Source organism: Anguilla anguilla, chromosome 4 (genome assembly GCF_013347855.1).
Source record: "Anguilla anguilla isolate fAngAng1 chromosome 4, fAngAng1.pri, whole genome shotgun sequence".
Lineage (NCBI taxonomy): Eukaryota > Metazoa > Chordata > Actinopteri > Anguilliformes > Anguillidae > Anguilla > Anguilla anguilla.
Window position 1 is genome coordinate 21,457,520 of NC_049204.1, and position 25,886 is coordinate 21,483,405.

Below are 25,886 nucleotides of genomic sequence, written 5' to 3' on the forward strand. Positions count from 1 at the left end.
CAAATATATGGCCTTAGTCATACTTTATAATGTAGTCATCGTCACTTAATGAATCAAGAGGTGCTAACCTGGCCTACTTATTGATTGGAGTAAAATATACAGAGGAGGGTGGCGTAGTCTTGATTAACCTCCATAAAAATGCTTTGCTGACACCTGGGCAATTATCAGAAAAAGAGGAAGGGGAGAAAACTCCTCACCTGATAGGAATAACATTACAGCTCAGCTCCTATAAAAAGAGGTGTAAATGCAGTGATAGGAAGGAAAAGATCATGTGCTCTCTCAACCACTTTCTGGATATACACTTATTCAGTCTGTTAACCAATTGTTAAATTAAAATTTTCACTGAATAGTAGGTTTGAAATTTTTTGAAAAACATAGACAATATGGTAGTGTTTGTGATGACAATAATCAATTTTGCACTTGGATATTTTTTTTTTTTTTTTTTTTTTTTTACATAATGCATCTGGCCCGTTACTATTTACTTTGTTTTACGAGTTTAGTATCAGTGACCCAAGGGTCCACACTTTAAGCATGTAAGACTTAGTTCACATTGTAGGTGTATTGTTTAATCAGTTAAAAGTGTAACTACTTTCAAAACGATTCTCACTGCACATAAATTAAATGAGAATTGCTTTGCTTAAGTCCTAAAATTAATATGGGATATTAATTATTTGTAACATGAGTTTCTGACATAATGCGGCATTTAAAAGAGAAATCATCCATCAGTAGGCATTAAACATATCTAATTAATAACAGTATCTGATTAAACTTCAGGAATTGCTATACATACAAGAGAGGTCTCCGGTTTGCAGCAGTTGAAATTCGCTTGTCGCTCGTCACCTATTTCAGCGTATCACGTCACCTTGGGATAGGAAGGTTTGGTTGAGAGAGCGCACAACTACTAAACAGCAGGTACTGTATGACGGAGTGTGGATGGATCATTGCAACTTTCTGTATAACTTTGACTTAATACATTATTTTGGAAGTTTCCTTTGTACGCAAGGAAAAGCGCTGTCGTAGATGGCAGATTAGCTTTTAGATTGTCCGATCTGAGGAGAGTGGCTGAGTCTGTGATAGGCATGTAGCTGTAACGTCAGCTGTAGCTACCGTTAGCTAGATGTGGATTCCATTGGTGGAAAACTGGAATGCCTTGACAGCTCGCTGGGTGATGTGATGGGATGTGGTTCTGTTTTGACTGAAATGCTGAGCTAGTTACTTACATTGGCACTATATTTTTATTTTCCCTGTAGTGCTCCAGTCATTTTTTTTTAACCATCAGATCATGACAATAACAGGATTATAGACTAGCGAGTTTGGTAGAACGTCGGCTACTTCTTTCAGAATAATGACCATAACCAGCTACTATTCTGAAAGAAAGGGCTACTTTCAGAATTATAGTTGGCTCTAGCACCAGCGAGGGCTCTTTTTGTAGACGTTAGCTGACTAGGTGACGTAAACTCTTATTTTCAAACGTAGCAAGCCACCAACTAGCCGCTTAAATAACCTCGGTTAGCTAACTATTTTGACATTGCTGCGTTGCTCACATTAATCTGGTTGTGTTGTTGTGGTAAACAGCCTGACACATTTTTTGTTTGTTTCGCTTTTCTTTTTAATTTAAAGTACAGTACCAACCTCGGTTTGCCCCCAAAGAATGCCCCAGACTAAAAAGCCCAAAAGTGTACCCGCTAGTTCGAGTCAGCTGTGTGGTTCAGACCGGGAAGAACCACAACAGCATGTCGAACCGAAAGAGCAATGGTCATCGGGGGACTGTGAAGGAGGTGGCGAAGATAACTTGGGCGACCCCCAGATAATCAAATCTCCAAGTGACCCAAAACGCTACAGGTGAGCGAGAGTTGGAAGCCTATATTCATTATTTACATAAGGCTTTCCAATGGTTTTGAAAACAACCTGGTTATCTGGTAACTGATGTATTCTGCGGCTGCTGAAAGTATGCCGTCTGCCAGTTTCTTGTTTCACAGTTTAATGGAACTGAAGGAAATGCAACCCATTTTGTTTCTTTTTTTCTGAGAAAGCTGACACCAGTGTGCATCGTTGATACTTTTAGCCAAAAGATGAAGGAATAGTGGTCAGTTGGAGTACATTTGTCAAGTCAAATTGCACATGTTAGTTTTGGATAAAACATAACCAGTCATACTTGAAATGTGTGGAGCAAACTGTGATTTTATCTGCTTTCTTTCAAACAACATGCTGTATTGCTTGGAATAAACCTCTGGTTACTGACATGAATTCAGACATAATTTCTTCTCTCCTTGTGGGCATTTTTATTTTATTCAGCCATGAACATCACTTTACATTTAGTAAAATAGTATAAAATTGAGTTCACCGCTGATTAATAAATCAGAAAAATTGCCACCTTTTATCCATCATCTGCCCTTTACGTGTATATCTTGAAAAATCCCAGTGCGTAAACGTGTGATGGATCAGAATGTGCAAAGCATGATATTAGTAACAAAACATATTAGTAAAGCTGAATTTCAGTCATAGGCCAAACGTCACTTGTCTATATGCCTTTGCTCTTTATTGCCAATCCAGTGGGGATGAACACTGTGAGTGCGTTAGTGATCAACCGTTAAGTCTTCCCACAGGTACATCGAGTTGAACAATGGACTGAGGGCTCTTCTCATCTCAGACATGAGCGGTGGATCCACAGACTCAGACAATTCAGGGGGAGAGGAGGGAGAGGAGGAGGAGGAGAGTGGGGAGGAGGATGAGGGCTCTGTTGGGGGCAGTGAAGACGAATCTGGAGATGACGAGAAGGACTACAACAGTGAGCTGGATGAGGACAGCGATGGAAAGGAGAAAAAGGGATGCTCAGAAAAGCAGGTCTGTTCAGTCTGAGATGCACACACACACAAATGTGCGCATACACACACAGGTCTCATCTCCTACAATATGGTGAACTTGCCACTGTTACAAAATGGTTCTCATGTTATTGGGTAAGGAACCAAATTATTTGTTTAAAGCTAACCTGCGCATACGTGCACCTTCCTGTAGATATTCACCTAAATTACCCCAGGAGGTTAAGGTAGGAAAGCAGGGAATGTATTGCTTTAGTTCTTGCCGCAATGGATGTGACATGATTTTTAAGCATCCACACTGTTTCAGCCATGATTTTTGTTTGTTTTCTCACGCCAGTGAGGTGGAATTGTATACTGATATAAAAGGTTTAACTGCAACTGAGGCCGCTGTGATTGTATTGAGGTGCGTGTTGGAAAACACTTCTGGGCTGAACCTGCTTGGTAGCCACTACAGTTACGCTCTCTGGTTTGACCGCTCACCCCTATGTGTACCACAGCCTGATAAAGCACTTGCGCACTGTAATGATATTGCAGCTGAATGAGTCAGGACTGAGGAGGCAGGGTGTTAATCTCTCTTCTGCTTCAGTCCGCAGCTGCTCTGTGTATTGGAGTGGGCAGTTTCAGTGACCCTGAGGACCTGCCTGGTTTAGCCCATTTCCTTGAGCACAGTGAGTATCATTCCCTGGGCAGCCAAATTTACTTGAGCACAGAGAGTATCATGAACTTGGTGGCCCAATCTAGTTGTATCTGCTTTCTCTCTCTCTCTCTCTCTCTCTCTCTCTCTCTCTCTCTCAGTGGTGTTTATGGGCAGTGAGAAGTACCCTGCTGAGAATGGCTTTGACGCATTTCTGAAGAAACACGGTGGCAGCGACAATGCCTCCACAGACTGTGAGAGAACCATCTTCCAGTTTGACATTCAGAGGAAACACTTCAGGGAGGCCTTGGACAGGTGTGTGTGGTCGTCTGGCACATTGCCCGTTTGCATTCTCAGACATAGATCAGCACCAGGACCCAGAACTCAAACACGGCTAAACACGACTGTTTTGTCATATAAACCTTGTAAACTGCTAAATTGCACATGGATCACATGTTAAGGACAGTCTTTGGACTAAATCCCATTTGCAAAGGGCTGTTTCTATTTGCACAGAGGAGAGTGGTTTGAGCTGCACTTCCCATGTCCGTCCACAGATGGGCGCAATTCTTCATCTGTCCCCTCATGATCAAAGACGCCATCGACAGGGAGGTGGAGGCCGTCGACAGCGGTGAGAAGCCGTTGCGCTAACGTCCCCGTTTTCTCATCGACCGCGGCCCCTTTTCGTCGCTCTTGCTTTGGTTCTTCTCGCGGTGGATTTGTCATGACTCCCTCTGTCCTCCCTCCGTGTGTCTGTGCGATGCAGAGTACCAGCTGGCACGGCCATCTGACTCTCACCGCAAGGAGATGCTCTTTGGCAGCCTGGCGAAGCCCAACCACCCCATGGGCAAATTCTGCTGGGGTGAGGCCACACACACCGCACTGCACTTGTGTCCCATAAATTCATCTAATACTGTGTCTTGTAGAAGACAGGAGCTGTGTGACAAAATATGAGAATGCTTGTATTATTATATTGATTTTCAACAGAGATTATATATCATTTTTGCATTTTCGTTTTCCTTTTCTATGCTCCATATATCAACTGTCCAGTTGGATATCACCAGTGAAAGTTTCTGAGAGCTTTGTGTAAGAAACGTAGTTCAGTATAAATTGTTTGTTTGTCTCCCAGATGATAAATGGCATTTGTCTTGTATTTTTTTTGCATTTTACAAGGAAATGCGCAGACGTTGAAATATGAACCGAGAGAGAAGAATATCGACACCTACATGCGTCTGCGCGAGTTCTGGAAGAGGCACTACTCCGCCCATTACATGACACTCACCGTACAGTCCAAAGGTATGACGTCACTGAAAAACAGCCATGCACTGGTTAAGATATGACACAGCACTAATGTCAGGTTGTAGACTTTCAAGAGTGCAGGCGTCGCAGTACTGATAAAGTTTATGAGAAGTACACGCTGCTCCTGCTTAAATTTCCAGTTTTAGCTGAAGGGTTAGTAGCCTGTTCTTTTGAGATATTGTGCATTATTGTAGCCATTGTCCACGATGAGATGCCTAATGCATGCCTCAGACATTTTTGCTCTCTTCCTCTCTCTACAGAGACCTTGGACACTCTGGAGGAGTGGGTGAGGGAGATCTTCAGAAAAGTCCCCAACAAGTGAGACAGCGCACCATCCAGTCAGTCTCACGAACATGTGGCTGCATCTTTCTGTCTCTCCTCCCTGAACACTATGCTGTGCATCTTCTTCTTTCAGTGGTCAACTCAAACCTGACTTCTCACACCTCCAGGATCCATTCGACACCCCAGCTTTCAACAAACTTTACAGAGGTTAATCTGGCTTTTTTAACGTTGTTTTCCATTTGTCAAAACATGTGACTGCCGATTGTTTCCCTGTTTTATTAGTTTAATACATTTTGGTGTGTACGTGCTAAGAAAAGCCTCTAATGGCCTGAAAGCCACTGTGATAAATTGATCTGTTCTTGCCTGGTTTGCCTCTTCTCTTTATACAGATTTATTGCTGGATCCACTTAGTGAAATGTTATCTTTTCATTCATTAGATTTGTCTAATAAACTTGAGTGTGCCCAGGGTTTTTGAGGTTGGTGTTGAGAGGTGTCTGTCTGTCTGTCCTCGGTCTGTCTCTGGGCAGTGTATGTTCAGGGCTTGGCACAGGCTGATGTGTCTGTGTAAGGATTTGTGTGAGGAGGCTGGTGCTGACCGGTTTGTCTGTTTTGTAGTAATACCTGTGAAGAAGGTGCATGCGCTCAACATCACCTGGGCACTGCCTCCACAGGGGAAACATTACAGGTGAGCATCACACCCTTTTGACATAATCACTTCATTCAGTTCTTCATGTGGGTGAAAACTCATAGCGGTTTTGTTTTTAGAACACAGGTAGTCTGTAAATGTCTCACATGCATGATCTGTGTGTGAGTCTTTGATACAATATGTGAGGCTGCTTGATATATGCATGAGACACAATCTTGTATTTGTGTGTGTGTATGTGCGTGCATGAGTGTGCGTGTGCATGTGCGCGTGCATGTTTGAATGTGTGCGTGTGTGTGTGTGTGTGTGTGTGTGATGTTTGGAATACCATGTATTTGATAGGATACCCTGTCTTTACCTGTGTGTCTCAGAGTAAAACCTCTCCATTACATCTCCTGGCTGATTGGTCATGAAGGAACCGGCAGCATCCTCTCCTTGCTGAGGAAGAGGTGAGTACCAGCGCCCCTCTTACATCGTTTGATTCTCACACTCCCTGCACATAACTCACCTGTGCAGCGGTAATGCTGCTGATTGGATGTGCCTGAGGACTTCTGCTCTACCCCCACCATAGAGCGCTCAGCATGGATATAGCCGTCTCCCAGGTTACATAAGAAAGCTTGGCTTTTGCTTGTGTGTCCAGGTGTTGGGCTCTGTCTCTGTTTGGTGGGAACAGCGAAACGGGCTTCGACCAGAACACTACCTACTCAATCTTCAGCATCTCCATCACCCTGACGGATGAGGGCTTCCAAAACTTCTACCAGGTGATGGAGACTTAGTGTATAAACGACCAGTTAGAGAACCAAGGCATTGGGCCTGCTGTTCAGCCGAGCATTTGTACAAAAATGATTACGAGTCATTGTTTAGCTACTATGACTTACAGGTAAGGGCATGTTGCTTTTGTAGATCATCATGTTCAGTATCGTGTGATGCAATTATTTTGGTCTTTGGTAGAATTTCTTGGCACTGTTTTTATAGATTTTTTTTTATTTTAACGCCTGTTTTTTCTTTCGTGCCTGTGTAGCGTGATTCTGGCATCTCAGTAGCTGTGTTTCAGTGATGCTTTTCGTTTATCGTGCCGAGCTGCAGAGTCACAGCGAGCGGTGTTGATGAGTAAATAGTCTTGCTGAGCGCGTGGCCAGGGCCAGGAGAATCTGCCAGGATAGCTGAGAAGCGTCTTCTTTCGCCCGTTAGTGTGCTGAGCGCTGAGTCTCTCTGCAGGTGGTTCACCTGGTGTTCCAGTACCTGAAGATGCTGCAGACAGTAGGACCCCAGCAGAGGTGTGGTTTAAGCCTGTGTCTACTTTAGTAACATTTAGTTTACATTGGCGTATGTCTGCCATGGACATATATAGCTGTTTATCCCAGTATGTGTGTGTCTATGTGATATACATGTCATTGGTAATATTTATTTATAGCTTTAGATGTATATAATACATACAATATCTGTCTAACTGATAGTGATGAATAAATGGTAGCAATGGCTACACAGACACTAGGTAAATTGGTCAGTTGCTTTGCTCAATTTGCCCTTCTGTTTTCAAAATTCCTTTTTTAGAATTTATGAGGAAATTCAGAAGATTGAAGCCAATGAGTTTCACTACCAAGAGCAGGTAACAGGGTTTGTATCTGTGATGGCTGGTGAACCAGAAATGGAGGTATAAATCTCACTTTATTCTGATCATTGTTTTCAACTGGTTTCAGTTAATTTTCCTTGATTAACAATCAAACAGTCAAATGGCTGAATAAATAATACCGCTAATTACTATTCTCACTGCCTAATTCAAATAATGTGTGGATAAATGTACTGTTTGTTCTTTGTGTCTGTATTTGAGAAACACTGACGATGTACAAAGCAGTTACTCTGATCTATGCATATTTGGTGAGATATATCGTTTTTAGAGAGATTTACCTTCATTTTTAAATGGATCTTTACTAAATTGATCTCTGGAATAGCTTTGGAATTATGGTGAGGGAGAGAGTGCAAGAATGTCAGACACAGTTAAGACGAAGCTTTGGGGGTTACTCCCGGTAATTAACTCTGTTGTTAATCAAGTAAAATTAATGGGAACAGATCAAGAACAGTGATCAGTTTAAAGGTAACATTTTGGTCTCTTATTTCAAGCTCATAAGCTGCAACTGGTTTGTGCAGGGGACGTCTCACTAAATGATCACCATTGTGTTCTGTTCTGTTAAGAGCAGAACACCAGGCATCTGTAGGTCCTCATTGTCTTCTTTCCCTTGGTGCTTTTGCAAGTACATCTACTTTTGTTAATGGTGATGATGGTCACAGAATTGTCCTAATAATGACCATTTTCTCTGACAGACAGACCCCATAGATTATGTAGAAAACATCTGTGAGAACATGCAGCTTTTTTCCAAGGAGGACTTCCTGACCGGCAACCAGCTCATGTTTGAGTACAAACCTGAGGTACGGCCATAGAGACAATGGATGTGCTTTGTCTCAGTGATTGCCTTTTCTTCATGTAGCACTTCTTTGTGTGGTGCGGTGCTGAGGTACAGTGTGTCCATTGTGGGTGAAGGCCTGTGCTCATTGGCGAGGGGTAGGCAGTGCTGTGCAGTGATTGGTCATTTCTCCTGACAGGTGATCTCGGAGGCTCTGACCCTCCTGACCCCGGAGAAAGCCAACCTGCAGCTGCTGTCACCTGAGCACGAGGGTCACTGTGAGCTGAGGGAGAAATGGTTCGGGACACAGTACAGCGTCGAAGGTCAGAAGCAGCGCCTCCTATTGGTAACACTGTGGCAAACGGGAAGTGATTGTGTGAGAGATTAGAAGCTTTCCTCTCTCCCGCATTGCAGATGTCAAGCAGGAATGGAGAGAATGCTGGGCTGCAGATTTTGAGATGAATCCAGAACTTCTCCTTCCAGCAGAGAACAAGTTTATTGGTCTGTTGATGTGCTATTTTCTAAAATTGTTTTTCTTTTCTTTAACCTATGCAGTGTTTGTATTTTGTGTGACTGTATGACACCTGGATGATTTCTTCCACGTTGTGTTGGTCTAAATTTCTTCAATTTTTTAACAGCCACAGATTTTACTTTGAAAACATCTGACTGCCCTGACACAGAGTATCCTGTTAGAATCATCAACAATGAGAAGGGCTGTCTCTGGTTCAAGAAGGACAACAAGTTCAAAATACCCAAAGGTGTGTGCTTGTGTGCCATGGCGTGTGCATACGCTTGTGTGTGCGCATACATCTGTGTGTTTGTGCGTGTGTGTGACCACACAACAGTAAAGTTATAGATAATAGTTTCCCTTTCTGTCATTTTGAATAGTTGTTGAGTTTCATATTTTCTCTTTGCAGCTTATGTGCGGTTCCATTTCCTGTCTCCTGTGATTCAGAAATCTCCTGAGAAGTAAGTGAAGACACTGCAGTGTGATAAAACAGGACAGCAAAGAAATTATAGTAGGACATTAATAAAGAGCAAACTAATATAGAACAGCTGCAATAGTCAGATCTTTTATGTCAGTTTTAGGAGATTACAATGTAATCTTGTCTAGTTATAGCTCATTTGATAAATGTTGGAACTGGACCTGTCTTGGAATGTTGGTTTTTAAAACTGGTCACCTGTGTCCTCCCCAGCCTGGTGCTGTTTGATATCTTCATTAACATCCTGGCCCACAACCTGGCTGAACCAGCCTACGAGGCGGACGTGGCTCAGCTGGAGTACAAGCTGGTGGCCGGAGAGCATGGTGTAATGATAAAGGTCAAGGGCTTCAACCATAAGCTGCCAGTGAGTATCACACACATACACATCGACGCACACCTACTGTAGTACACATACTACTCACAGACAGACAGGCATACATGCGCACACACACACACACACACACACACACGCTCACAGAGGAACATAAACATTCACACACAGAGGCAAAGCAGCACAAACACACAGAGGCAGCCAGTCACTCTCCTGTCCATTGCTTTCCTGTGCAGCTGCTCCTGAACCTGATTGTGGACTACCTGGCGGACTTCACTGCAGCCCCAGACGTGTTCACTATGTTCACTGAACAGCTGAAGAAGACTTACTTCAACATCCTCATTAAACCAGACAGACTGGGAAAGTGAGTCTATACGAAAACCAGCACTCTCAAATATATATTTAAATTTTATTGACAGCATGCAAAATAGGTATGAGCATTTCCACCAAATGTCTATACTTAGCTACCTTGCAATTCTGTGAAGAAAATAAAATATATATTTGAGAGCACTCATACTATTTCAGAGGACTGTATATTTATGAAATGGGCATCGAGTATTATTTTTGGAGTTTTGAGTTGAGCACGCCATATTTTAATTAGTCTGTGTGAAAACTCATGGGTTTTGTCTGTGGGGCTGTGCATTTCATATTCTCATACATATGTGCTTCTCTGAACTTCACCCTCTTTCTACTGAACGGCGGCCCCTCTATTTCATCTCTCCTTCCCACACACGGTGCCTCCTCGTCAGGGACGTGCGGCTCCTGATCCTGGAGCACAGCCGCTGGTCTACCGTCCAGAAGTACCAGGCCGTGATGAAGGGGCTCAGCGTGACCGACCTGATGGGCTTCGTCAGCGGCCTCAAGTCCGAGATGTATGCAGAGGGGCTGGTGCAGGGGAACTTCACCAGCTCTGTGAGTCTCATTATAACCCTAAACTCACACCAGCTCTGTGAGTCTCATTACAGCCCTAAACTCACACCAACTCTGTGAGTCTCTTTACAGGCTTAACTCACACATCTCTGTGAGTCTCATTACAGCCCTAAACTCTCACCAGCTCTGTGAGTCTACAGCCCTAAACTCACACCAGCTCTGTGAGTCTCATTACAGGCCTAAACTCACACCAGCTCTGTGAGTCTCATTACAGCCCTAAACTCACACCAACTCTGTGAGTCTCATTACAGGCCTAAACTCAGACCAGCTCTGCGAGTCTCTTTACAGGCGTAACTCACACCAGCTCTGTGAGTCTCATTACAGGCCTAAACTCAGACCAGCTCTGTGAGTCTCATTATAACCCTAAACTCACACCAGCTCTGTGAGTCTCATTACAGCCCTAAACTCACACCAGCTCTGTGAGTCTCATTACAGCCCTAAACTCACACCAGCTCTGTGAGTCTCATTACAGGCCTAAACTCACACCAGCTCTGTGAGTCTCAGTACAGCCCTAAACTCACACCAGCTCTGTGAGTCTCAGTACAGCCCTAAACTCACACCAGCTCTGTGAGTCTCATTACAGGCCTAAACTCACACCAGCTCTGTGAGTCTCTTTACAGGCTTAACTCACACATCTCTGTGAGTCTCATTACAGGTCTAAATTCACACATCTCTGTGAGTCTCTTTACAGGCCTAAACTCACACATCTCTGTGAGTCTCATTACAGCCCTAAACTCACACATCTCTGTGAGTCTCATTACAGGCCTAAACTCACACCAGCTCTGTGAGTCTCATTTTAGGCCTAAATTCACGCATCTCTGTGAGTCTCATTACAGGCCTAAACTCATATATTACGTTCAGACACAATGGAGTTCCACACCATTGTTCTGCTTTTGGACTTCTTGATTTTGGAAATGTACTGTGCTAATGGGTCTTTTCTCCTACAGGAATCGGTGGAGTTTCTGCAGTATGTTATTGAGTAAGTCTGACCTTCTGCTGTCTTTTTTACTCTCTTCTTCACTGGCCTCACTTTCACTATAAGGCTTTATAAAATCCAGTTGTGACTGTGCAAAAAATCAAAATTCAGCTTGATTCCTCAAATCTATTTTTCAGCAAGCTGCAGTTCAAATGTCTGTCAGAAGAGGTCCCTGTTCTCTTCAGAGTGGTCGAGCTCCCAGACAAACACCACTTGTGCAAAGTCAAGTCACTCAACAAGGGAGATGCCAACTCTGAAGTCACTGTGTACTACCAGGCAAGAGAACTCTCAAACACTCCCAAACCCCTGCTGTCAGCATTCAATGACTTCACAGCAGTGCAGCCATTTTGTTTAGCCAATGGTGATGCTTGTTTAAATGTCATCCAGCCACTTATTTAAAATGTATTGTTCAGATAGAGGATTGCAAAAAAGTTACTGTAGTAGTTAATCTCTTAAAGGGATGTTTCACCTTCTGGGGTTTTGGAAATTATTTCAGTTTCTCATATGTTTTCACCTGGCACAGACAGTATTTTTGTAATGAAGGGTATTGTAGATATAGTTTCTGCTTCATAATAACCAATATAGTGGCATTTGCTAGTTTCTGGGTTAAAGCAAAATAAATAAAAATAATTATACACTTCAAGTATACACTTTCTGCCCCGCTATCCCCCCTAAAATAAAAAAAGCCTCATATATAATATAATAACTTCTGCTAACGTAGCATTAACCTAGCTTTCCCCTTCATGGCCCTCCATAGAGGGCACTGTGCGTGACAGCGTAGCAGTGTGTGGTGACAGGTGCCTGTCACGCGAGTGTCTGTGCCGTTCCTGTGCCTTGTTCTCACCTGTATCCTTTCCTCCTGCAGTCGGGGCTGAAGGACCTGCGGGAGCACGCCATGATGGAGCTGCTGGTGGTAAGTGGAGCAGAGAGCTCCATGTGATTCAGTGGAGAGACACTGGAGGCCAAGCAGAGACCCTGCTAAGTCAACTCCACGAGCTTCCCTCCCATTTCAGGCCTGAAACAAGTGTTTGCACACCTAGAGCCTGATTTACTAAGACCTTTAGCACGTACAAAACCATTCAGCACACGCAAGACCAATAACATGACCAGTGATTGCACCTATCATTGGTTGTGTTATTAGTTTTGTGTGTGCTGAAAGGTTTTGCATGTGCTGAAGCCCTTGGTTGTTGTTACATGAAAGAAATTGAGACATTTGGGAAACATTAACTTCTCACGCTGCTTCTTGCCAGACAAATTGTCTGCATTTTTGTTCACAAAATCATTATTGCAAAAAACATCTCTAGTCTCTATCAACTTCCCCTGTCAGGACACTTTAAAAGAGTAGAGTTCATTAGATACCCTGACGTAGGAAAATGGTCCGAAGGATTAGAAGCTTTTGGAACAAAACACAATTGATATTTACCAAGGAGTGATTTAATGAGCGAGAAGTGTGCCAACATTTTATTGAATTCCTGTTGAAAGTCCTTCTTGCTTTACAAATCTCATTTGATAGAGCGTTTAGATACTCAGGTTAATCATGTAAGGTTAATCATTTATGATGACTATAGAAATTATTAAATTTAATCTTATTTATAATAATCACTATAAAAACTGGAATATAACACCAGAAATGAGTAATTAATAATAACACAACAAACTTTAAATAAAGGTAAATAGTTATTATTATTATTATTATTATTATTATTGTTAATAATAATAATAATAATAATAATAATAATAATAATACGTTGTTATTGTGTCTCAGATGCATATGGAAGAGCCCTGCTTTGACTTCCTCAGGACCAAGGAAACTCTTGGGTGAGTAATGCTATTTTGGAGTTTTGAAGTGCCTTATTGGTTTTTTGGCATTTTAAATAGCTGTGGCCATTTAATTTAATTCATTAATGCATGTTTCGTTGACATTTACAATTTAATGAACCTGAAGCACACGTTCTTTTTACCCCCACACCTCAGGTATCAAGTGTATCCCACCTACAGAAACACTTCTGGTGTTCTAGGCTTTTCTGTTACTGTGGAGACGCAGGCCACAAAATTCAGGTGAGTCTAGTTGTATTTATTTGTAGGTATTGTATAATACTGGGTAAGGTTCTGGGTACTTAATTTGTGTACTGTCAGGTGCATTTGTTTTATTGACATGTAACTGTGATTAAGCTAGCTGTATATAACTTAATACCTCTGTTAAGATATTAAAAGGTGTGGTGTCAATACAGTATATGTGAAGATAATCATTTTAAAATGAGCAAACCTTGTAGGTTATTAAGGTCAGATTAGGTTATGCCAGTAGGCAACAGCAGCCATTTATTTAAGCGCTAGGTAGAGCAGAGAGAGTGATTACGGGATGATCTCTTGTGAAATGGATATCTCTGCAGTATTGATGCAATGTCATGTATGTCACATTTTAGCCCCAGTGTATTATGAAATCAAATTTTGTAAATTACAAAGTTAGACATGAATGAAGCAGTGCTGTTAACGCTGTACTGTGAGTGTATTAACTGTCTACCTGTCCAATCAGCACTGACCTGGTGGAGATGAAGATTGAGGAGTTCTTGGTCAGCTTTGGAGACAAGATGGCCGCCCTGACAGATGAAGCTTTTAAAGCTCAGGTGACGGCCCTGATAAAGCTGAAGGAGTGTGAGGACACTCACCTGGGGGAAGAGGTGGACAGGAACTGGTTTGAAGTGGTCACCCAGCAATATGTCTTCGACAGGCTCAGCAAAGAGGTGAGACTCTGCTACTGTAAATATTACAGCTGTAGGCCTACATCTCCTGCATGAACTTCTTGAATATTTTGACATTATCTTCATTTATCATTTATCTGTTTGACCAGTATTTGCCCTAAAAGAAGTGTGGGCTGTGTGGCTGTCGCTTTTGCCCTCCCCTGCAGATTGAGGCTTTGAGGCTGATCACTAAGGCAGAGCTGGTGTCCTGGTTCATGGAGCACAGAGGGGCAGGCAGCAGGAAGCTGAGTGTGCACGTAAGATCCGCTCTTTGCGTTCAGTGCCTTCTGACATGAAGGCGACGGCCGAAAGGTGCGTTTCTGGTATTCTACACGCAGGCCGTGTTTAGGAGCTCATTTCTGCCTCTTTGCTGTCAGGTGGTGGGTTTTGGAGAGGAGGAGAGTGACCCGGCGGGGGGAGAGCAGGGCAGCGGCGCTCCTGAGGGCTCCGCGTACGGGGAGGTGTCCAGGCTCACCTTCCTGCCCGCCTCTCCCGTGCTGGCGGACGCCACGGCGATCACGGACATCCGGGCCTTCACCTCCGCCCTCACCCTCTACCCTTACCACAAGATACTGAAATAGAGCGGGGCGGAGCTATAGCAGCGGGGGTCCCAGGGTGTCTGAGTGGGGAGCATGAACTCATTCACCCAGGTATGGCCACTCCATAGGGGGAAGGGTCAGTGGCGGTGGACACTTGTTCTACTTGCCTTCACTGCTTCACAAGGCCCTCCACTCTGGAGAAGCAGAGCAATTTAAAACTGCTGCACTAGATCACCCCCCCCCCCCCCCCCCCCCCCCCACACTACTGACGATGTTATAACTGTAGGGCATTTTGTGGCAGTTTGAAAACAAGCAGGTGGGAGGAATAGACACTGTGAAAATGAATATCCCTGGTGGTGTCTGGATTTTGGTGACTTCTGTGGGTGTGATGTGAGGTCCAGGACTCCGCCCATACTAAAAATAACTAAGTTGGGCGGATGGATGTGCAGTGTTAAACTAATGGAGAAAAGGCTGATGGCCGCAAGAAATGGGTAGGAACTGGAGTATGAGTGATATAGGAGTTTAATGCTGCTAATTAATTTTTATCTTCATTTTTGAAATGAAGCAAATGGGGGACCTAACCAAACTGAATAACAACTGAAGGACAGGGCTCTGGTCATTAATTACTGACATGATAATTAATTAATGGGCAGCTAGCTTGTTTTAAAGGTGAACAATAACCTGTTTGAATGAAGATAATCTGTATGTAAATATATATTTATTAAAGAGGATATGAAAGACAATTTTTTTTGTCATCACTACCTCAAGAAACTATGATGATTATGAATTTTTGATCAGTTAAGGATATAATTAAAAACTCACACAAGCAATTTTTGCAGTTATGAACAGTAATGTCATGAAATAATCCTTCAAGTCAATTAAAAATGAGGTGTCACTTCCAGTAATATAAAAGTCTGCCATAAATTCTGCTGCCAATTAATGCTGAAGTTTACGTGAGGTAATCTAGACCATGGACTGTTTTCATAAAGCCTCTCTGTGTAGGAGTGTCCTGTAGAGCAATTTTATTATTATTATTATTATTATTATTATTATTTTATAAAATGACTCACCTTTGCTTCTGATGGGAGGGGGGTTGGGGTGGCAGCAGAACCCCCACCTTTGTTTTTAAGAGTAGGGTATGCTATTCAGCATGTGAATCCACATGGCCAAATTCATTGGAACTAAAACTGTGTGTGTGTGTGTACATATATATTATATATAATTTCAAACATTTGAGCTTTTAATTATACACAAAGGGAATAAACATTTCATGAAAGAACACGTCTGTTACTGTACAATGGGCTCTGTAAGACCAATTACATGTGTGTTGGGTGTCTGTTTACACCCTAAATAATTGAACCCTCTTGAATTTCTAAGCACTGCTACAGTATGTTTGACAGTAACATAACAGTAGCTTTCATGCAATAAGCATGGGTTCAAATCTAATTTTACAGAATCACTTCATGATGCAACTCGATGCTGGACACTAGCAATGAACATCAAACACATGTATATTTGTCGTAATTAATTCCAAGTGCTGCATATAGTTCGCATGATAACGGAACAGACCCTGTGTTTATTGTGTCAAACCATGATCGCTTTCCTGGACACTGCATCTGACTTTCGTTTGTTAATAGTATTCCGATAATGAATTAAACAATATAATAAAACAGTTTTGTGAATTTAAATACAGCATTATGTTTATATACACTTTTGTGTGTGTGTGTGTGGATGCCGTTATTTTGTTTGCTAAAGCACGAGGAACTTGTCATTTTAATACAGGAGTATGCATGGTTAACATGGTTGTAAATCTGACCTTAGAACCAAATAACATTGTCTTAATTTATATTTGCTAGCTATCCGTTACGCAATACGTAACGGGACACAACTTACAGGCAACTCTGAAGGCACGCACAGGATGTTTCTGTTTTCCATAGATACGTCAGGACCTTGGTCTCGGACAGCGTTCACAGCGATGGTTTGCAGAAACAAAGTGTTTTGTTGGTTAACAGATAGCCTACGCAATTAGTTTTAAATCCATAAAGCGTTTCTATTAATCGGGAAAGAATTTCGCTACACGGACCCAAACAAGAAATACATTGTTTGCTAGTTATGAAGCCAGCCGCCTAAGTTTTTAAAACGGTCCGGCAGGTGTCTATTTTTTTGGGGGGCTATCGAGGCAAAACTGAGAACGATCATAAAACAACATCCATCACCTCCAGCCTTGACCAAGCCGGAGGGACGAAGGATGAATTCTACAGTGGACGAAATGAGAGGTAGATTACGATCATGTGCGGGAATGTTGGCTATTTGCGTTTGACAAGTCATTGGAATCAGAGTAAAATTTTGGTAAATTAAGTTAATATTGAAGCATTGCACAATTATGATTGAATTGGACTTACAACTTGCTTGGTAGCTTTGTAGTGCATTACTAATGGGTTTGTCAGCAACAGCTGGCAATGATCTGCTCAAATAATCAAAAGTGATTGGCAATTTAACGATACAATGGGTACAAAATACTATGTCCGTCAATAGGGTCTTGAAAATAGGCTACGCAGATATTGAAAGCATAGTGTTGTTGTCTGGCATAAAGAAGCACTCTCTTTCTATACTTCTGAAACCATCTCCAATCTACACGGTGTATGTATATCATTACTACTTATACAGAACTACCCGAGCTGAAAGAGAAGTTTGTCCCTGTGAAGCGATCCAAAATGAAGCTAACGCCCTTACACAATGACTTAATCCCTGATGAACTCCTTACCACCCTCATTTCTACGGTCAGTCCCCTGGAGAGATCTCTGGAGGCCCCAAAAATCACCAAAACGCCTAAAGATTTCAAGGTAAGTGCAATACAGTTCATTATTTTATCTTGTGTGTAGACAACTGACATCTTTAACATTTTGTGGGTTTCTTAGTGCTTCAGCAATAACTTCTCATTTTCAAACTTAAATACCTACGCATAAACAATGAGAAAATGTCCTCAGACATCGCCTAATAATGACTTCAGTTACTTAATGCGTGTGTTTTAAAGATGGTGTCATTGCTTTTTTTTAACTGTTTATGCCAGATCTGTGGGATGCGCCGCACAGATGCAGTTTGGCAGCATCCTCTTGCTCGCAAGAAATACAAACACCTTCTGGACCAACCAACTTCAGCAACTGGAGCTGGGAGGTAACATTATAACCAATTAAAAGTCTAGAAAAAATGGTTAGATGCATTCCAGGTACAATTTCCACCTTTTATTAAAAATCCTGGTCTGGGAGGTATAATTCATATATTTCATTGTTTATAGGTTAGTCAAGCCACCAAATTGTTTTTTCCCCCCTCTTTTTGATTGGCTTGGCATGGAAGGACCTGTTGTCTGTCTAATGTCACTTTTTATGGTTGCATGAAGATGTGATCCAATTTTTTGTTGTTGCTTTTCTTTTTTTTTCTTTTTTGTCCAGGGACATCTCCTTCCTGTGTGATGCCATGGTTTCTCAGAGGACCAGGAAACCCTTGTCTGAAATCGCTGTGAGAGGCAGCACCCAGGATCTTCACAAGGCAAGCAGAGAGGAGGCTTTCTTAACAGAGGCCTAAGCCTTTGCAGATAACAACTGTTAGGACATTTGACTAAAATGGGTGTGGTTGCCCTTCACGACCAGCATACTTCACCTGGGTCATTTTGCTGGCTTGTTGATCCCTAATGGAGTGGTTTGGATGTGAGACTCCACTGCAAGGTTTATTTTTAGACCCTGTGTGTGAAGAACAGTCATTGACTGAATTTTGTGTCCATATGGAAATTTTGACTGAACACACACTATGGTGCAACTTGCACCATACATGCCCAGTAGCTGTTTTAATGCATACGTATTGTTCATACCACAGGACCCAAATCTGGAAGAGAGCCTGATCCCTGCTGAATATCACGTTGTGAAAAACAAAGGGGTGATGGGGCTAAAGTGCTATGAAGAGTGAGTGGAAACAGCCCTACTCTAAATACCTGAGGTGATAATGCACTCTCTTCTGTCTTGCACTCAAGTTTTTTATGGTTATTTGTCCTTTCTACTTTCTCTTTCTCTTTTCAGTAAATACACAGTCTTACTGGAAGATGAGGAGAAGAGACTGAGAGTCTTCCCGTCAATGTGAGTGACAATGTCAGTAAAATAAAATATCAGTTAGAGACATCTGTATCTGTAAATTGTAAAAGGGTTGGTGCTATAAAGGGTTTAATACAGGTTCCTTGAATGTTGCGATTTTTAACGTTGCTGCTGTTGACATTTTGTTGCTGAAGCTCAGTTATCACTCATGTTTAAAATGTAAATTATATCCCCAAGCTGAGAGTAGCTCTCAGTAGGGAGGAAAATGAGAAAGTTTAAAAAACAGTTAAACATTGTGAATTAATAGGAAGCCCAGCAGCCGACTGGAAGTCCTGCAGCTGAAGAAGGTGATGGATGAGATGCTGGATAAGGCAGGAGTCAATCAGGAGCATGCAGAGCTGGAGAACCTTTCACAGGTTTACTGATATGTGCTAAGAAACATCCCTATTCCCATTCTTTACTTTCTAATGAAATACAGTTTGATGCTTTATATTTTGTGTACAACTATCTGCCTGTTATTCACAAGAAGACCAATACTATGACCTATTATGTAATAAATTTTAGCTGGACTTAATATTGATTGAATGTTGACAAGTCATGTAAGTATCATAGTATTCAGCTACAGTACGTGTTTGAAATTAATATGTTCAGTAAGTTACATTGTGATGTGGTCAATGGTTAAAAAGTACACAAGTGTTTTAGGGGGTGATGATAAAGCTGAGATCTTATTCATTTTTCCTCTGTTAGATGGAGGGCCTGCTAGAGCTGGTGCGGGTGGAGCAGGACATTTATACCACCATCTTCCACGAGCTTATCCGTCAGGTCAGCGTGCACTGTGCAGAGAGGGGGCAGCTGCTGGCCAAGCTTAGGTCAGTGGGGTCACGGTGGAGCAGAAGTGATTGGTGCTAGTGTCTCCGGTATGCAGTGTCATAAGCCGGGTTCCCTGCTGCAGACAGAGGTACGTGGCCCTACTGGAGCGCATCCCCCAGCAGATGAAGGGGCTCCACACTCAGGCACTGGCACAGAGGGCCCTGGACCGCCGCCGCATGGAGGAGATCACCGGCCTGAAGAAGTCCATCGCCCAGCTCAACAAGTGAGGCTCCGTGTGCTTGCTTGTGCGTCCATTTCTGTACTTATTATAAATAGAAGTATACATACATAGACACTTAATGCATATTCAGATGTGAGGCTATACTATAAGTAACTGTGTCTTTGTTGCTGAAGTTATTTGCTTTGACAATGTCTTTCCATGATTGCCTGTGAAAATAAATTGATATAAGTAATACTGTACAGAGTTAATTCATGTTTCTCCTCCTGACACATTTCCCTACCTGTCCCTGTTGATGTGTGTGTTCCAGTGAGCTGAGTGAGATTAAGGGTCACAATGAACACGTGTCCCAGCAAGCAGAAAGGGCTCAGCAGAATCTGGCCAAGGCACAGGAGGAATTACACAGGACCTCAGAGTAAGACACCCCCATATCCTAATGCCTCTACTCCTGAAACATCTACCCAGGGCCTTTATTCACTGTGTGTAGCCGCAGTGAAAACAGCACAGAGATATTCACGAAGGATGATTAGAGCAAGGCTGAGAGGGTGAAGGGCAGTGATGCAGTTGCCTGTTCTTGCCTGAAGCTTGGTGACGGAGCACCGTGAGCTGTATGAGATGCAACGGCATAGGCTGGAGGATCAGGTGACCAGGCTAACCGACGAGAGGGACCTCTGGAGCAAAGTCACCCACAGCCTGGCAGTCAAGGTGCGCTGGCACTCACTCCCCACATCCATTTGTTTGTGTGAAGAGCTGCTTCAGATTCTTCATAGTCTAATTCCAGCAGCTTCATTTCCGCTATAGCTCTTGAGGGATTAACAGGTTCGGAAGATAAGATAACTTTTTCATGGAAGATAATCACAGTAGTATTTGATTCTATTCTGAGGAAAATGTCAAAAGCCATATTAAAGTCGTAATTTAAATGCATATGTCATTTTCTAGACCTTTTTTTTATCACTGTGCATTTGATATACACTGTGCAGTCATTTGAACCCAGGGCAAGTCCTACGCCTCCAGTGACACAGCCAGGTAGTAGCACACATAGATGAGAGAGATTGTTTATTGTTTATTAGAATCCCCATTAGCTAATGCCATGACGTCAGCTAGTCTTCCTGGGGTCCGACAATGATTTGTAACATTGAGGTCAGCGCAGACAGGGTGTCTGTCCTGTGTAATTCTCAGGTGATCAAGGCTAACAAACTCCAGCTGGCCAGCAGACTTGATGTGAGCAATCATGCCTGGATCAAAACTGCCCAGCGCTTCACCGCCCTGCTGACAACCAAAGTGAGGCTTCATTACCATGGACCCTGAGCATGACTGGCTCCTCTAGACCTTGGTTACTGTGAGAGTGTCATGTTGAGCACAGTACTGTCAGCCAGTAAGAAGGCCTGGAGTTTGGTTCAGAGTTTTCTCACCAGTCATCCTCCTCCCTCTAGGACACAGAGGATATGAGGCATATCGTGAAGCTGACAGACCAGTGGAAGGATGAGGTGACCGCCTTCACACAGAGGCTGAACGACACAGAGGAGAGACAGTGCGAGGAGATCAGGAGAGTCCAGGCTGGCATCACCCAATGGCAGGCCTTCTGTGAGGCCAATATCAAGTGAGTGGGATGGGGTTTACTGAAAACTGATATTCATAATCACTGAACTCCCAAACCAAGCTCTTACTGATTTGTTTTTTTTCACTGTTAATTAATTTTTTTCATCAGTTAGGATTTATTTATTTATTTATTGCTTTTTTTGCTTAATTCTTTGCAGCAGACCAGATGTAAATTTGGAAGAATCACAGGACAAGTTATTTTTTGACTTGAAACAGTGGTCATTGGTAAGAGATGTTTCAAATTCTTACGGTGATAAATTTTATTTTTAAGTGTGTTAATATGTAACATGAATTACACTTAAATGGCCTTAAATTGTCTTCAATTCATTTTAACATTATCGCTCAGAAAACCTGCTAACCTCAGAAAAAAGAAAACCTGCAATTCCTTTTGACACAGTTCCTCAGAAAACCTGCAGTGCATATCACATTTTAAGGGTACGTCTCTCTCTGCAGTTGTTGACTGCACAGTGCGAGCGCTATGGGGGAGAGGACTTGCTTTCCTGCCAGGAGACCCTCAACCACTTCTCACAGCTGCAGGATGACTGGGTGGGCGTGAGCCTGCAGCTCTTTAGGAGACACCCTGGACTCGACAGGGAGCCCTTCAAAGGCCAGGAGACTGTGTGGGAGCTGGAGAGGGCTGTGTCCGAGCTCCACAAGCAACTGGGGACCCGCATTACTGGAGAGAGCGGTCAGAGCTCAAAATTGGGCGTGAAGAGGCAAAGATAATGAATCTTCCTGCTTGGTTCTGTGCCATTGCAGTTGTAGTTATCAATTCCTTCCTTATATTCCAGGTGTACACAAATTACTGATATCTCTAATCGGGGCAATGGAGCGCTGGACCTTCAAACTTATGACTGTGAAAGACCAGACTGAAACGCTTCCACAATCTGATTGGTTGAACTTGGAAAAGGACCTTGGCAGCTGGATAAAGCTAACTGAAGAAGCCATGCTCCAAGTATCTAGTCCATGGGCAGACAGTGAGAGGGTCAAGAAGACAGTGCACATCAGGTATGGGAAAGGAGAATGCCTAAGAAAGAAGCCAGTCAGACTACCACTGGAGTTATGCTGCTTAGTAATATATGTGTCTTTTTTGTGTGGTTTGTAGGATTGAGATAAACAGTGTTTTTGCCATGCTACGGGAGTTCGTCTCAATGCAAGACATTTTCTTTGACTGCGAGAACCAAAGGCTCTCTGATGAGGTACAGTACAGGTCACTGTGACAACACTGCTTATGCTGATTGACTTGCATTGACTGTATGTGTGTATGTGTCTGTGATGCCAGGCAAGTTCCGTCCACTCTGCCTTGACTCGCTGGATGGTGGACCTGCTTCTGCTAATGGTTCCTGATTTTAGTGATGACCAGGAACCTCCCCTGCATTCAGACCCTGTCCCCCATGCTCTTGTGACGGTCTCTTTTCAAGAGCTGGAAGAAGATGGCAAACGCCTTACACAAAAACTGGATCTTTTCTCCAAGTACCTAACAAGGTGGCTGCCCTCAGTGTTAAATGATTATTAATCAACTAATAGTGTCATTCAAAGCTTTGGTGTGTAAATTGCACATCAATCACAAATCAATATTTGTCAGCCCAATTTGTCAGAAAACTAATGCTTTTTTACTGAATTTATATGGCTTTGAAAGCTTCAAAATATTGGCTGCAGCCTTAGGCGGACAGGTCTGCATATAACAAGATTGTTTAGAATAGTCTCAGGACTTCAGTAACACCAGGCTTCTGTCCATTTACATTCAGAATGCCACTGAAATGCCATAAGCCATATCAGGTTCTGTGGCACCTTGTGGTTGTTCTGAGCGAATGGGTAAGGCACTGTGTAATGTGAAGTGGATGGATTATTGTCTTTGTAGTTCCTGCCTGCCCATTGTTGAGGATGACCTTCAGAAACAACTAGCTGGGGATGAGTCTGAGAATGAGCTGGCTGGGCTCAGCAAGCTTCAGGTGCTAACCTGCAAAAGGCACATTATTTGTACAGTACATATTAGTTTGCATCTAACCTCTTTCATTAAAGGAAGTTTAACTGTCACTTATCTGTTTTTCCATGGAACGTGTGTATGGCAATCAGCGGGAGTGTGAAGTATGGACAGAGGCCTGTCGTTGCCTGCTGTTGGATATTAAAGGAGCTCCAGTTGATGCACAGGAGACTGTGGTCTCCCAGTCCATCATGGATATCCTTCCCTCAGAGAAGACCAGTGAGGACTCTATGGTGAGTGAGTCCTCCTACGCCCCCTCACCTCCACCCTGCTCCCTGCAGGCCTCAGGCCTGTAAAGATGTGTTGTGTGGTAAGAGCACCATTGGACGTAATAATGTAAACTAGGCATAATGGATGCACTGAAGGGAGAAAAGTAGAAGCAGAACAGCTGTAAGCTGCTATTAGCAAAATTGTCTATGGTATGTTATGATATTTTAAAAAGAACTGTGGTCTGTGATTTTCATCGGTAATTAACCCCCATCTGTTTGTTTAGAGGGACGAAGACACGGAACCACCGTCGGATACAGAGGAGGTGGAGGAAGAGGCTGTCAGTGAGGTCAGTGATTTTACGCTGGCACGGTTGGGACTGAACACTGATTAGGGAGTCAATTAGGACTTCCACCAGAGCAGTTCTCCCCCGCACTAAGCTTTCCTGCTCCAGTGAACTGAAGAAAATAAAGCATAATACGATCCCTGATGCCATATTCCCAGGAAATCAATTCACAGACTCAGCCATAATAGTAAACCTAAGCTTAATGCCAGAGTTTATTTTCTGCCTTCTCAATCCCTCTGAAGGGCATGACAACTCACTGTGCTTTCGGCAGCAGGGTACCATGAAGTGTTATTCTCAAAAATCAGACGAGCTTCTCTTTCCCTGGCAGTTTTCCTGAAGGGCTCTCTGCAGCCTGGCATACAGCATTTAGCCTGTGTGGTCAAAGCCATGTTCCAGATTGTTCCAGGTGTGCTGTTCCATGTCTGTTCCTCTGTAGGGAGAGGAAGAGAACTCAGAGCCCATGGGGAAGTTCACGGAGAGATCTTATTCCAGGAAGTCAATAGGTCATGACAGCAGTACAGCTGAGACCACCCCAGGACCAGAAAGCACTCTGCCAGTTAGGGTGAGTACGTTGCCTCGGTATTCAGAACAAGGACTGTGCACTGGAAAGCAGTGGCTGAAAGTGAATTTCAGATTTTGGGAAAAGTTGAGTCGGTTCTCTGTGTGTCAGACCAGTCAGGACGTGGCACGATCCCCGACTCCTAACACTGAGAGGGACCTTGATGCCCTGGCCACAGTACAGACTCTTCAGCTGCAGTTGCTGTAAGAGAGTTTATTTTTGAAAAATTATTTTGCGTTCTGTCCGTATACATGGGCCTTTGCGTGGGTCAGGTGGTCCGACCCCGCCTCTCTCGTTCTGTGGTAGCGGTGCGGAGAGCCGGGCGCAGAGTGCGGAGGAGCACGCCCAGAGGACGGAGAAAGCACTGCAGGCGGCCCTGGAGAAGGTTTGGGACCTGGAGCTGCAGCTGAAGGCCAGAGCCGTGGAGCTGAGGGGTGAGCCAGGCCGCTGCACACACCACGAGGCAGTCTCTCCTGCAGCTGCCGTCTCCATGCGGAAGGCAGTGCATCACACGTAACGCTGATGTATTAAGCCTTCATAAGGTTCACTGCCCCTCCATCTGCTGCCGCCATATTCATATTCAGTTGACATTCTTCACAGATGTAGTATCTCCAAAGCAGAATTATCATGGTAATAATTAAATTATATTGTAATTTTGTGATCATTAAAACAATCAAATCCACTTTGAGGTGGATCCTGACAGATGTAAGACAGCGCTAGCCTCTCATTTCATGCTTAGGTCATGGCCTAGATTAGCCCTCTGCTTTCATCCATTTTATCCTTTTATAATTTTCACAATTGAGACAGGGCTGGATATTTTTGTGGAATGTGAATACTGCATAGTAAGGTGCTTTCAGTTTTACTCAGTTTTCCATCTAATCTTGCTTGTGTAATCAGATTCCTGGATGTCTTGGTCCTCCCACCTAACACGAGTTATTGCTTTTCAGAGAACAAAAAAACAGAGCTTGTGACTTCCCAGAGGGCTGTGACTGCTGACCCGAGAACAGTGAGTCAGAAACCAGACCCCAGCCCCAAGCAGCGCCGTGCACCCAAGAAGCACTGACCCCAGAACAGCCTATTCCAAAACCCACCAGAAAATGCATAGTGGGATTAAACTGTACTGAAAAAATCTATTGGACAACAAAACCCCCACAGTGTTGAATATGTGCAGAATTCAGTCTTGAAAAAAAGGATGTTGTACTGGACATAACTAAACTTATGGGATTTTCATTTTGGCGAAATGTTTATCTGTTACGTATCAGGTCACTGCCTTGAAAAAGAGGAAACCGGGACTGTTGGAAGTGAATATATGAAATTGTTATGGTGTCTATGAATACAAAATAATGTATTTCATGCTGTTTTGTGTAGATTTTATTAATAAAAACAAAATGGAATATACACAATGGAATGATAATTCATAATTTTATAATTGAGGCAACATATAAACATCAAGTTAATATACATGTTTAGAATATATAAATAATTACC

At 43.0% G+C, this 25,886-nt stretch overlaps 2 protein-coding genes across 7 annotated transcripts; both read left to right on the forward strand.

Annotated features, from left to right (window-relative positions):
- The first annotated feature begins 791 nt into the window (after positions 1–791).
- nrd1b (nardilysin b (N-arginine dibasic convertase)) lies at positions 792–15,316 on the forward strand. Of its 3 annotated transcripts, none has more exons than XM_035413453.1 (31): positions 792–912; positions 1,621–1,842; positions 2,607–2,844; positions 3,406–3,487; positions 3,615–3,768; positions 4,008–4,081; positions 4,217–4,312; positions 4,624–4,746; positions 5,010–5,067; positions 5,165–5,238; positions 5,647–5,716; positions 6,046–6,123; positions 6,315–6,435; positions 6,893–6,951; positions 7,229–7,283; positions 7,997–8,101; positions 8,276–8,399; positions 8,491–8,577; positions 8,715–8,834; positions 8,994–9,045; positions 9,273–9,423; positions 9,627–9,754; positions 10,140–10,302; positions 11,268–11,299; positions 11,434–11,572; positions 12,162–12,209; positions 13,062–13,114; positions 13,271–13,354; positions 13,830–14,037; positions 14,202–14,291; positions 14,412–15,316. In XM_035413453.1, the coding sequence occupies exons 2-31, from the start codon at positions 1,652–1,654 to the stop codon at positions 14,613–14,615; spliced, it is 3,261 nt and encodes a 1,086-aa protein (XP_035269344.1). In that variant the 5' UTR covers positions 792–912; positions 1,621–1,651; the 3' UTR covers positions 14,616–15,316. The 3 variants fall into 3 exon arrangements, with proteins under 3 accessions (XP_035269344.1, XP_035269346.1, XP_035269345.1); XM_035413455.1 differs by having other exon boundaries at positions 840–912; positions 1,626–1,842; XM_035413454.1 differs by lacking the exon at positions 792–912 and having other exon boundaries at positions 919–1,842.
- A 1,034-nt stretch (positions 15,317–16,350) lies between these two features.
- Positions 16,351–25,796, forward strand: axdnd1 (axonemal dynein light chain domain containing 1). Of its 4 annotated transcripts, XM_035413456.1 has the most exons (25): positions 16,353–16,849; positions 17,241–17,416; positions 17,644–17,747; positions 18,023–18,119; positions 18,444–18,529; positions 18,644–18,700; positions 18,963–19,071; positions 19,403–19,524; positions 19,608–19,748; positions 20,014–20,118; positions 20,288–20,408; positions 20,883–20,984; positions 21,137–21,303; positions 21,461–21,527; positions 21,756–21,990; positions 22,094–22,310; positions 22,408–22,501; positions 22,585–22,787; positions 23,164–23,254; positions 23,379–23,519; positions 23,780–23,842; positions 24,276–24,401; positions 24,510–24,601; positions 24,705–24,832; positions 25,346–25,796. In XM_035413456.1, exons 1-25 carry the CDS (start codon positions 16,822–16,824, stop codon positions 25,459–25,461), a joined length of 2,988 nt encoding a protein of 995 aa, XP_035269347.1. In that variant the 5' UTR covers positions 16,353–16,821; the 3' UTR covers positions 25,462–25,796. The 4 variants fall into 4 exon arrangements, 3 of the variants coding, with proteins under 3 accessions (XP_035269349.1, XP_035269348.1, XP_035269347.1); XR_004764796.1 differs by lacking the exon at positions 25,346–25,796 and having other exon boundaries at positions 16,351–16,849; positions 24,515–24,601; XM_035413457.1 differs by lacking the exon at positions 20,883–20,984 and having other exon boundaries at positions 16,352–16,849.
- Positions 25,797–25,886: the final 90 nt, after the last annotated feature.